This window comes from Nilaparvata lugens, chromosome X (genome assembly GCF_014356525.2).
Source record: "Nilaparvata lugens isolate BPH chromosome X, ASM1435652v1, whole genome shotgun sequence".
Classification (NCBI taxonomy): Eukaryota; Metazoa; Arthropoda; class Insecta; order Hemiptera; family Delphacidae; genus Nilaparvata; species Nilaparvata lugens.
In genome coordinates, this window is record NC_052518.1 from 65,197,829 (window position 1) to 65,211,802 (window position 13,974).

At 32.3% G+C, this 13,974-nt stretch overlaps 1 protein-coding gene across 11 annotated transcripts in view; it reads left to right on the forward strand.

Moving 5' to 3' along the window:
• LOC111062931 (A disintegrin and metalloproteinase with thrombospondin motifs 16) overlaps positions 1-13,361 on the forward strand; it is a 196,913-nt gene extending 183,552 nt beyond the window's left edge. For 4 of the 11 annotated variants that reach the window (XM_039441366.1, XM_039441364.1, XM_039441368.1 and 1 more), the window contains 5 exons: positions 1,443-1,569; positions 2,754-2,858; positions 4,076-4,230; positions 6,767-7,161; positions 12,801-13,361. In XM_039441366.1, the coding sequence (XP_039297300.1) occupies positions 1,443-1,569; positions 2,754-2,858; positions 4,076-4,230; positions 6,767-7,161; positions 12,801-12,964 (946 nt within the window). In that variant the 3' untranslated portion in view covers positions 12,965-13,361. The remainder of the gene's footprint in view (positions 1-1,442; positions 1,570-2,753; positions 2,859-4,075; positions 4,231-6,766; positions 7,162-12,800) is intronic. The other 7 variants (XM_039441370.1, XM_039441369.1, XM_039441375.1 and 4 more) reach the window with 3 other exon arrangements.
• Positions 13,362-13,974: the final 613 nt, after the last annotated feature.

Below are 13,974 nucleotides of genomic sequence, written 5' to 3' on the forward strand. Positions count from 1 at the left end.
CCAATTTTTTCTATTTTTGCTCTTACAAGTTTTCAAAATCGACAGAAAAAATCCATGCTGATAATGAGCTTATAGAGCATTAAATTCTCTTCAATTTGATGTACAATGTTCCACATTTACGAATTTCCCTATACATTTTGCAGCAGCTTTAGTGTTGAGTGTGAAATCTCCATTTTTGCAACAATAGACCAATTGACAAAGGAATTTGGAGGGAATGTTTTAAATAACATTTTTGACTTTGCAGCTTTTTTGAGACTAGTTAGGAGGAGACCATATGAAAAGTTCCCATTCTTAACTCATGTTCCAAGGGGATGAAGGTGGTTTAAAAGTTTAATTTTTCAGCGTTTTGCTACGACGCTCGTATCTTGAGAAGAATGCGTTCAATCGGCATAACTAACAGTTAAAAAATAAAGCTTGATAAATTCTCTTCACTTTTTGTTCAGTAGAATTTTGTGGTATTCCCAACAGTTCCCGAGATATTTGCTCTTGAAGGTGTGTAATATTGTTAAAACAGCCGTTTTTATACAATGTTTTGCTCTCTCAGGGCTTATAACTCTCCAACAATGTATCATAAAAACTGATGCTTATCGTAGGTTTGTAGAGCATTGAATTCTCTTTAAAATTATGTATCATTTCACCATTACAAGTTTTCCTTTCATTGTTATAGCAGCTTCAATGTAGGGGGTGAAATATTCATTGCTGCAACAATTGATCGTTTGACAATGACATTTGAAGGGGGTGTTTGTGACACAATTTTTGACTTTGCAGCTTAATTTGAACTAGTTGATAGGTGAACATAGCAAAAGTGCGCCTCTTTATCCCCTCTGCTGAAGGTGTGAAACCGCTGAGTTGACACTTGTTGCAGCAATGAATATTTCACCCCCTACATTGAAGCTGCTATAACAATGAAAGGAAAACTTGGAACGGTGAAATAATACATAATTTCAAAGAGAATTCAATGCTCTACAAACCTACGATAAGCATAAGTTTTTATGATGCATTGTTGGAGAGTTATAAGCCCTGAGAGACCTAAACATTGGATAAAAAAACGGCTGTTTTAACAATATTACACACCTTCAAGAGCAAATATCTCGGGAACTGTTGGGAATACCACAAAATTCTACTAAACAAAAAGTGAAGAGAATTTATCAAGCTTTATTTTTGAACTGTTAGTTATGTCGATTGAACGCATTCTTCTCAAGATACGAGCGTCGAAGCAAAACGCTAAAAAATGCAACTTTTAAACCACCCTTATCCCCTAAGAACATGAGTTAGGAATGGGGACTTATGATATGTTTACCTCCTAAACAGAACGTCGGGGTCGAAAATTGTCTTCCAAACATTTCCCTCTATACCCTTTTTCGAGCATTCATTGCCTGGACTAAATAATTATGATGGCTGTTGTTGAAATTACATTGGAAGTGTGATTGTTTGTTGTATAGTGGTGATACGGCGACCTGTCTCTACAATTCGCCACATGAAGACGAAAGCCTGCCGCGGGTTCTGCCAGGCAAGCTCCTCACATTGGATGCTCAGTGTCGCAAGGATCGTGGCACAAGCGCTTGCTTTGTAAGTATTAATCACCAAGTATCGCAAATAAAATAAAATTTCTTTTCAAATTTCATATAATTTGAGTTGTCCTACCTCACAACATATTTTTTTTTCATTGAAATTACATTACATGAGTATAATTATACAACTCAAAGAGGTTTACAGATTAAACGCCAACACAAACCTCATTCACCTCAAAAGTATAAAACAAATGTTGCTGTTCTTCAGAAATAAGAATTTAATATTAAAACTTGAAACAAAATTGAATTAAGAAAACAGAAAAAAGTCAATCAATAAAAATGAAATAGAAAAAAAACATTATTTCAAACAAATCTAATAGGATATAAATCACCTTTCAAGTTTCATATAATATAATCTAATATGGGCCTACTAAATGTTTTACAAAGAGTAGAATAAATATAAATGTTTTCAAAAACACTTACCATACCAAAATATAAAATTGTAAGTTTGATGGTCGAATGATCTACGATAAATCATAGGAGAATAATGTTTGTTATCTTTCCTATATATGTCCGTATCCTAAAAATTATGTAAAATTACTTCAAATTTCAACTTCAACCTGGTAATGCCTGGAATCTTTGTAAACAGAAACATCCAGTCTCACAGAGACCGCCTTCTCATAATTATAGCAACAATTACTCTTTCCAAGAATTAAGTTTCCTGTTATTATTGTAAGTAAATAAAATAACGATAGCAGATTACGATATTCTTGTATCTCTTTTAAGTTGTATTGCGTCACAATTTATCATAAAACATATTATATATTGTTAGGTTCGATTTTGTTTGTTTTTAAATTTTTAAACTTATGATGTTTTTAAATATTTACTTGTTGAATTTAGTTTTAGTATAGCCTCCTTCCAGCCAGCAAGTTGTACTTTTGCTGGTGGTGATTTTCATTTTTATTTACTGTAATGATCGTTTGAGTTAGTCCTAGGATTATGTTCACTATACAAGAAGCCCAAGTGTGTGGCTACATGTGTGACCGTGACACTGATACTTTCAGAAATGCTCACCCAAAATATTAACAAAAGACATTTATAGTACCTGAATTATAGAACTGTGTTGAGAGAACATTTTAAGAAAGTGAAATTGATTGAATTTGGTTCATTAGCAATTTTCAGAGATACAATTTTTTACAACAAATCTTTGTTAATTAGTTTCATTTTTCAATTCTCTTTCAGAAAGACGATCGAGTGTGCGCTCAGCTGTTTTGCTTTGACGCCGGCTCTGGTTACTGTGTGGCTTATAGACCTGCTGCCGAAGGTTCACCATGCGGGGATGGACAGGTACATTAATCTTCAAATAAAAACGTTGCATTTTGTTTTAAAACGTTATGGATTTTGGTTTGCTGCAGAGATCCTGTCCACATTACCACCATTCAGGTCCCAGGGAAAAGAAATACTTTTCCTTAATCCAAGCCTCTAGTCCGTTCAAATCTACTCTTTGATAAATCACCTCTTTAATAAATCTAGAGCTAATATACATCAAATGTCTTCTTAACATGCTCAACTTAAAATCTTGAACAACATACCTCAGCGAACTGTTTGGTCTCAAGTTGTAAAATGTTTCATCAATCCTACAGAATTTATCTTTATAAATCGATCTACAATATTGATCTTTTGATGGATCTCTTTAGATCCATTTATTTCTATTCATGAATGTGGAGCTCCTTGTAGAGGCTGTCTATCCAATACACTAATATTGGATAATATACACTATTATCTACACTATTGGATAATATTGGATAATATATACTATTATCTACGCTAATCTCACCGCTCTGAAATCGAATATTATTAGTGATATTAGGCATCGTGATATTATTAGCCTAGTGTTGTTAAGGATCGCCACTAACGACAGGACAAGTAAGTTGAAGATGTGTGTACACATATATAGGCCTACTCTTTATGCTTGTTGTGTCTCCAGCGAAAGGCTTCGAACCAGAAAATCTGTTTGACAGCAGCTTCTAACATAAAATAAACAACCAATATCAATAAATAATCACTGAAAAATCGCAAATTATAATGATACGAAAACAATTTAACCTCTAATAGAGCAGCGAAGAAAAAATAAACAACGAAACATCGAAGATACAAAAACCTAACCTCAGAAAAAGATTTTGTTCGAAGCCTTTCGCTAATGACAACATGTATGACGAGCAGGTGTGTGTACACATGTTCAACACACTTGTCCTGTCGTTAGTGTTCACCCTAAGTAAATACTTCTAAATACAATGTTGACTTGTATATGTTTGAATTTTAATGTTAGTGTATGGTATATAGTCATGCAACCTCTTCAAGACTAGACACAAAGTGAATGTTGTCAACCACTGCAATAGTGGTTGGTGGTTGACAACATCTACTTTTTGTGCTTACCCATTATGGAGAAATAATACGACACTCGCATCTCACAATACAACAAATATAATGTTTCTTTAAAATCAATGCTTGATTTATTTCAATAAACGCTATATCTATCATATAACATGATTTGTTGTGCTCAGTTTTGTACGAATGGCCGCTGCACAGCTGAACATGAGAATATAATTCCCGACTACTCTCAAAACACTCCGGCTTACCTGAGGAGGAGTGATCCAGACGTGGCATCCACACAGAGCAGGCCAGTCTATGCCAATGCTCCCAACGGATCGACCATCAGGTAATTCAGCACTCAAACATACGTAGTGAAGATGATATCTGCTGTTTACATATTGAATAAACGACTTGAAGCTGTGATAACCACCACTAGTTGAAACATATTTGACTAAGTAGTTCCGGCTATCACACCATTGCCATTAATGTCACAATTTCATGTTGTTTCATTCAATAAAATGTTTAGCATAACTCATGTAGAACTCCAATAATTCTGGTGAATTGTTTACTACTGTAGATTGTGATGCTTATGGTAGAGAGTAGTTTGAATCCATTAATCACTGACAGATTGTTTCGTATTGAGTTGCCAATTCTTCTAGAGCTTGCAATCATGAAAATGATAGCCTAAAAGTTTATCTTTAAGCATGGATCATTAAATGCTTGCTATGTAACGAAGGTTTTGCTGAGATGTGTTTTCCAATACAAATTGTTGAAATCTTCTAGCAAATAAACATGTGATTTGTGATGTTCGGTAACGTGACGATATGAACTCTGCATAATATTGTTAACTATATTTCACATTCATAGGAAATACCGCAATTCAAAATATTGTTAAAAACCATTTCTCGACCTATATTGTTTATAGGAACATTTTTATGAGTAGGTAACAATATTGCCATATAGAAGTATTTTTGAATTCCTATGTTTTGTGTTGTGGTAGAATAAATGAAAGTCTGAGCCTAGAGCCTGAAAGTCTGTTTTGACTTTCTGACGGAAGGAAGCATGATCAATGCTCAATGCTCAATGCTCAATGCTCAATGCTCAAATGAATAATGCGAAGCAAGCCTGCTGATACTATTTCTGGATGATCCAGCCGGGGTCCAGGGGGCGGAGCCCACTATAAGGCTAGACGGATAAGGCAAGCGAAGCGAGCCTGCCGGCTAGTAAATAAATAAATACACGAGTGTTTGCGACAATTTCAATTTGTTCCATGCAAGCTATAGAAGGTATTATCTTGGTAACTCATTGCGGAATAGCCTGTAGTAGTTTTTAGATAACTAAGAATTCGCATCAGTTTCATATGGTGGATTATTCAATGTGATTAGTTTAAACGGTGAGAGCTGGAGTAGCCAATAACCCAATTGCATCGAATTTCAAAGATAGGCAAATGCATATTAGAGTTCCTATTCACTGCTCTTAGTCTGAGAATTTTAGAGTCAAGTACATTGATTTTTTGAATTTACAAGGGGTTCGCAAAAACATATCTCAGAAGAATGAATTGTTCACTTCTTCAAAAGAAAGTGTAGCTGAGTGGAACGATTATATTATCATTCGAATCAGAAGATTTTTGATAATTAATAAAAATTGTAATAAATATAAGAACTTTCATTTTTCTTGTTTTCTATAATCGGGTTTCTTCGAATGGTTAAACTGTTCCAAGCTATTCAACTGTCCAAATAGAACCAAGTGAAAAGTTCCTATGGTTTATCCACAGACTTCACATAATTTCGGTTAAGCTCTGTATTTGAATGAACTTTTGTTCTGTTGAAACAGAAACTGTGAAGAACCGTTGCTGCATATGGGAGTGTTCATACATTGGCAGACAGCAAATTAATGTGTGATCATTTCAATGATAACAAATAGTTTTCACTCTGCTCAGCAAAGCAGAGATTCTTTGATAATTAGGGCTCGCTCTAGGGTATCCGGAACCTTTCAGATTGAAAAACTCTGCTTCAAGCTTCAATTCTGGCAATATAGCCAACACATGATCACTCTGGCTCTGATCGTTTGAACAGGTTAACTTGTAGATTGCTTCGAATAGATTTTAGTTTATATCATTATGTCATAGTTGCAGCATCATTCAGTATTTATTTTTTATTGAAAAAAGTTGTAAGATACATTCGTTTTCCAAAAAATCACGAATTTGTCAGAATGTATTTTTACTATTCAATTGTATTATAGTATTGGAATGTAAGTATTGCTATGTGTATATAACAAATTGGAAATACGTAACAATTCAAATTCAATACACTATAAACCTGGTAGCTGAATTTTTAATCAAATTTTATTTGCCTTACAATTTCTGTGATGAATATCATCATAGTTTCTAATAATATCATGTTTTCAGTTTGATGTTGAAGTAATTATTTCCATTTCGAAAAAATCCATTTATTTCCATTTCAATTATCAACTTTGAATAATGAATACATTTTATAGTAATAGTGCATATACGAAGTAATATATTTATATATGCAAATTCAGATCAATGCCAGCGTTTAGTAGCTTGGCATACACACCATTTACCATTGTAAATATTTATTAATTAGTAATTCTATTGTATATATTTTACTCCGTTGATGTAAGTGTAGGCAACACTATTTTTTCTGCTATCTACTTATAAGGAAAATTATTAAAAAAACTTTTATTTCCTATCAAATAATCATGGCTTCTCTCATTCTTGAATTCACACAATTATGACAAGGTATACATAGACAAGGTATTCAATTAAATTTACTTTCTTGATGAAATCTTCCCAGCTATATACTCTATTCTGAAAATTTATGGAGTTATCTATTTTATTACAATAAATTTCAAACCACCAGGTCTGAATGGAACGAATTTTGGAGGACAGCACATGACGAGATCACTACACCAGCTAACGACCAAAATTCAATTACAAAACCCCTCTATGACAAACCGAAACAAAATCAAATCACCCACACAACTCCACAATATTTACTTAACCGTGAGAAAGTGAACTTGCCTGCCGTCACACTGGGCAACTCCATTGAAAACAACTTACGACCTGACATTAGCCATTCGACACCTCGCAATCCTTATGATTTCGCTGATTTAATTTCTCGCAAACCCATAGACAATGTTCAAACAACTAAGAAATCAAACTTCAATTTTCACGGCTACACATTCACAACTTCAAATAGGCCAACAACGAAAAACGTTTACGAAGAATACAATAAAAAATTCTTCTCGTCCTCTGGTAAGTTGTGGTAAAATAGATTCAGTTGGTCCGGCTTACAACACACATATCACCGCATTCAATTGAAAAAAACACAGATTACCCGGTTGTAAATGAACGTTGGATAGTTTTGCAAGAAATAAATAGAGAATATTAGGTTGGATGTATTCTTTGTTCACTTGAACCAAGAAAATAAATTCCCACCTTAAGCTTTATTGATGGTTGACCGCTAGAGATTTGTTGCACTCCTTTCCACTGTCTTTGAAATTCTCACAAAACTTTGTCTTTCAACTTTCACCACAGCTGATATAAAACGTTTTGATGTTTTGTGTGAATTTTAAAGACATGGAAAGAATCACAATCAATCTCCAGTGGTCATCTGTCACTAAAGTTGCAATAGCTTACTTAATATTTGTTCAATCTTGAATGATGAGGTGTCAATCAGTTTGTGATTAAACTTACTAAAAAACCTTATTCTTGTAATTCTTTGTGAAATCAACGGTTTCTTGGTTATTCAAGAAATACAATTATAAAATGGTGGCCATTTTGTTTTATGCATTTCAAAAATTGTTATAATTTTTTTGTAGTTGTCATAAACGTTTGTACAAAGTGTCACTTCCAAATGCTCAGCCATTATTTGGAAAAAAATAGTAAGTGATTAAACAAAATGGAGACTCAATGAAGGCTGTTTGAGTACAACTAAAGATTTTCGGAAAGATTTAAAATTATATTCAGATATGTTTCTTACCCAGGAGCAATGCCCAAAAATATTGGTAGGAAGTTCGAAAATATCCTGTTGATTAGATTAACACTATTGCAGGAAAAAGATACTATACTTTGGATTACAAAAAATACTATACAGAATAGTCTAGACTAGAAACTTTTTAATGAAAAATAGGTTTAATATTAAAGGCTATTCAAACAAAGTTAGTTCAAACCAAATATGAACAGCAGAGTAAGATTAAATAAAATGAATTATGGTTCCATTCATTATAGGATCTCAGGTTGATACATTTAGAATTTGAACAATATCAGATTGTTTATATAATTCTCACTCGCAATGGGCAACGGCCCTGATGTTGGGAATTTAATTGATTTAAAACAAAGTTGATGAATTATATATTATTCTCTAATGATTAGTTAATTATAAAGTAATACTAATACTTATTAATAAAGAAATCATAGGAAATGTTCAAGGAACAGACACATCCAAAAACTCTTCCTTCGAATTAAAAAAATAAAAATAATTTTCTCCAAAATAGTAATATAGAATTATATACAGAATAATATAGAATTATAATAATATACCAGAATTACCTCCCAACGTTTAAATTTACAACTTGGTTATCAGTATGCTTTCAAATTGTGAGATTGGTATTACTATTATCTTCTGTGTTCTGTCCTGTTAATCATCGCTGATGAAATCTCCATTTTATTGAAACCATATCTCTTCATTCTCGTTCTCACTTCATCAGTTTCTCAATCAATCACTTTTATTTCTGCATTATATTGATCATTCTTGAAAATTGAGTATAGGCCTCAGCATATCACACATAATATTATTATTTTTCATTAAAACAGCAACAAGAAAGTAAAGGAGTGGTTTGCTCCAACTACTCATGTTGGACGGGTGACCCACTTGAGGATCTGACTCCGCTGAAAATCATTTGAGTTACTCAGTTATGAGTGCATGTATAACCATTCTACTCTCATCAGCAATATTCACTCACAAGTCTGGTGCGCACAAGATGATGTAGGCATCAAGATTTTTATTATTGTGCTAATCCATTTCTCTTTGGTTTTCAATTCATGCTTGAGTTATAGCAAAAATATAATAGTATTCTTAGTTTAGAGACTATTTTAGTATTGATTGTAACCTAAATGGATTCGGATCCATCAATTTAATTTAATTCAATAGTCCAGTAAACGAAATGTTATAGAGGGTAAACCGACTTACGTGTAAATTTTAAATGTTTAAATATTTTTTCAGTTCTCATCGAAATTTTTAGGTTGTGATGAGTTCTTTCAATACATTTTCAAAGATTGCGGGATAGATCTATCATATAATGCTTTAAAAGCCAAATAATTAAACCTGAAAGGAAAAATACTTGTTGTTTGATTGCATATATTGTAGTTCAGGTATAAGACTCAAAAAATATGTAGAGAAAAATTGAAAAACAATTTTCGTCCCCGCAGCTCTTTCAAGGATATAGTGAGATCCACGTTATAATGGCAGTGGATAAAGATAGAAGAATAGCGATGCCGATTCTCTGCATTAATTAATTAAATTTCTACACTGTCAAAAACATAATTGGCATCGTTGTGGACCTAGAAAAGGATAGTACCACCGGCTATGTCGAATGATAGACAAGGATAGCAAAACCAAAGTTGATCAAATACTGCCATTATAACGTGGACCTCACTATAGTTAGATTGTAAACGTATTAAAAGTACCCCTTGTGCTAAGGGGGAAAGGGTGGTTTGAAGATATAACTTTCTCTGATATACTTCGAAAACTATGTGTCTCACGGACATATTATCCTACAGTATACAAAATCAAAGCTTACAAATTCTCCTACAAGTTCCATTTAGTTAGAGCTTCATTCCATCTCTCATAGCTTTCAAAATAGACGCTCTTGAAGGTGTTACATTCATAAGAAACAGCCTATTTCATCCAATTTGTTCATATTTTTGGCCTAAAGCTATAACTTTCCAACAAGAGATGACACTTTGTGAACTGCAGTAGTTTATTTTCATATGATAATCATCGATTACTTTTATGAATTGCAGAGTAAATTTTACTGAAAATAGGGCAGTCTAAATCAAATTAAATTAAGTTCATCACAATTTCGTTTTCAGTAAAACTTTGCAGTTCGTAAAACTAAATCATATGAACATAAACTAGCATTAATTCGGTGATGTTCAATTTATTTACTCTTGAAAATGGCTCTTGATGAGTTGAAACTAGTTGTGTTTTGATAAGATAAAAAAAGTACTTGATAACTTCTATTGTGTTCCCGGTTGCATGTGATTTAAGTCTACTAAATTTAACCGCAATTAAATGGTGTCATCGAACGTAACCAATGATCGAACAACAAATCCGGTGTCGACGTCATTCTATTGTGGTTAAATTTAATAGTAAGCTTACGTGCAATCGGGATAGAAACGTATTGCTTTCATAAAACTGGCCCAAGATTATTTACAAGATCACTCACTGAGATTTTCTAATAATTCACAAAATATATCTTGATAAGTCATCATCCATTTCATTTCCAACCCGAAACCAAACAAACCCTATATTCTTGTTGTAAAACTATCATGATATAAGTCGCTTGATCAGAATAACACTGCTTTAGTCCTAAACTACATCATTGACTGCATCTAGTGTTATTATGATATCATTTATGCTAGATCTTCATTGCATATTATTGGTATGCGGCATGTTATTATATCATGTTTGTATAATGTTCTTCATTATTTTTCTTAATGGCATGCATTTGTTAGATTTGCTTTGCTTACTGGCATGCATTTGTTAGATCTGCTTTGCTTTACAGCTTTCTTTGAATATTTCTTCCAGTTCACCGATTATAAAACTGCTTTGAAGAATTTTTTTTTGCTTTTTGCCGTCTCAATTTCCTTATTTCACTGTATGAAAATTGAAGTGTTACGGATGGATGAAAAGCATGTGCTAGTTTAAGTACCCACTGTACCGTATAAACTTCATCAATTGTCAAAATGTTATTCAAATATTTCAGCTGTTTAAAACGAATCTTACCGGCATATGCCTACAATACAAGATATCAATAAATACAATAAGAGAATCTTGAGATATACGTTTCTGACTAAATAAAAATTTACTTGTTCGTATTTCTATACTTTAGAAAAATTAAGGTACTATAAAAGCTTTTCAAGTGTCTGCAACAGTGCTACTTAAGATATTAATTCGAACCATTTGATTTTTAATACCCGCCATCGAATTTCCCTTTCGATATATATTTAACAGTAGGCTCTAAGCTTTGCTTATAACCCAATCAATAATAACTAATAGGAAAAATAACAGATTGAAACGTATTATTTACAATATTGAATTGAGTTCTATCATACACAGTACAATTGAGAAAATTTCTTAGATTCAATATTTGAAGATCAATTCATTACAATATCAGAACTAGATCTGAACACTTCCAGTTTTCAATTTTGAATTAGGGATTCAACTTTACCCCTCAATGAATCAATTTTATTTGACCAAAAGGTGCTAAATATACATAAATCCATGTAAAACAATTATTCAATCACATAATCATTTGTCTTGCACTCATGTTAGTTACAGCTATAAACTATCTATTTATAATTTCTAATCATCATTTATGGTTAATAGATAATTCAAATATCTTTTGGCAGAAGAAACTAAAATATTTTTCAATAAATAGTTTGTGATTTTTTGAATTGGATTTCAGTTGTTTTTAATGTTATTATTCATTTTAAAAGTTTACTGTTGGTTTCACATTGTCCAACTCTTGAAAATTAACTTGAATCCATAATTATTTAAAAGTGGGATAGAGTCACCCCAACATTATAACATTGTCTCTTACTTTCAAAAAAATATAAAAGAAAAATATTCACTTTTTATAATGTAAAATACTCTTTAAACATTGCAGAATACAATAAAAATATTGCAATACAACAATAAGAATACTTCACTTATATGGGCTACTTTTTAACAAATTAATAAAAACAATATAAAAATCTTGAAGTACCTATCCTTTATTTTTCAAAAACTTTAAAATAGTTCAGCTATTAAAATATTTCAACTAGTTCAATAGTTGAACCATTTTAAAGTTTTTAAAAAATAGAGGGTACTTCAAGATTTTTATATTGTTTTTATTAACAATAAGAAATATAATTAACATAATAATTATTGATAGCAAGCTATTTAAAATTTCTACCCTCCAAAAATGGTACAAAATCATCCCGGTTTACCGTAGTGGAGTAGGTAATTCCCAGTCAGAATTATGATATGTTGAACTATCATGTAGTCACTTGAGATTTTCAATTTTAAAACTGATCATCAATCATTGTTTCAACCTTAAATAACAAGCTATTCCAATTATATGGAAGCGCTTTCAAGCCTCGTTGTCAGTGACTGTTATCAGTCAAACTCATTGTGAAGGTGATAACATTTAAAACCGTTGAGTCAGAATACAGATATCCAGTGTTGATTACAAGTAGATCGCTTGATCGTTGATCAAGTAGATTCATGTTATTTTTCTTTTTATAATGTTCAGTAATATGTCTTCCAAAGCTGGAAGAATACAGACAAATAATTCAGTGACAGATGTATTACACAAGATTCTCTTATCGTATTGCTCGAAAACTATACTGTTTGTATTTTATAATAGAATATGTAACATTTCTTCATATAGGCCTACTGATATGATAGAAGTGAAGCATCATTTTCAAAACCTGTTTGAATGTATTACAAACATGAATATCGCAGCTGAAATAATTATTGTCAACTGTTACATATAACTCTTGTTAACTTGAATTTTGAATAATATTATATTGACAGTAATATTATAATGACCTGTAACAGTAAAAGCATAACTTAGTTTATAAGTTAATGGAAATGGAACAAAAATATGTTTGATTGATTGTTGCAGCAGCGGACGACACTGACTGCGTTGATACGGCAACCAACCTTAACTGTGCAGAATTTTTGACCAAGTACGGCTACCAGTACTGCGGAACGCACTTCATCAGAAAGCACTGTTGTGCGGCACAGAAATACTTGTGCGACGGCAAAACAAAAACGGCGCGAAGATGATTTCACTCAAATTGAATGTGATGTCTCTGGTCAACAATTCGAACAAACCTTGTTTGTCAATTTTTACAGTGTTCAATTCTGCCAATCAAACTCCTCTGTCAATTATAGATCGTGAATGTTTTCAAATGATTGATATTCTTTCGCTAGAATGCTTCTGTCTCTCAGTGTAATCATCGTCAAGTAGGACACTAGCAACACAAGGCTGTAATGTGTGTGAATAAAGTGACTTAAAACCAATTGTGAGAGCAATTGTGAAAGGACACATCTGCAAATTCGCAGAATAATACCATAAACATAAGAAACATTAGAAAATTAAATATTTTGTGTAACGTTTTGATGTTGATTGTGAAACGTTTTTAATTTATGCTAGTATACAGTAAAACATGTTGAAATTCGATTACTTCTTTTTATAAATTATTTTTGCAGTATCCCTCTCTTTGCTCTTATACATGAACATATACACTATAGTTATATTTAGTGTAAATAAATATAATTATTTATAATACTAGTTATACACTCTTATACACTATAGTCATATTCCTATTCTATTTCATTGAATATAAGCTATTTATCAACTAATAAAAATCTGGTTTGGCGCACTCACACAACTTTCCTTGCCGTTATGAAAATTGATCACCTGACGCTAGTGTTCACGCGCATCTCAAGTCTACTTATAAACAAAGATCTGAGCCAGCTGGTGACAGGACAATAACGCTGGAGACATACGAGGTCTGCTATCTCTTCATAGTGAATCATTTAATAGAATCAACAGTTGCCAACAGTTTGCAATTGGATAATCTTATTTTCTCGAATTTCGTGCTTATTTTCAATTTTAGGTGAAAATGTTACTGGACATTAATTGTAGAGATTTTCATGCTCAATCTTTTCCACTCAAAATATTTTGTTCAAATTGTATCTGAAGCCTGATAATTGGTAATCTAAAACCAAACTTTGCATAAATGGGGCGGAGCTCCTGAAATTTTTACAGATATGGGACTTGTGGCAGTTGA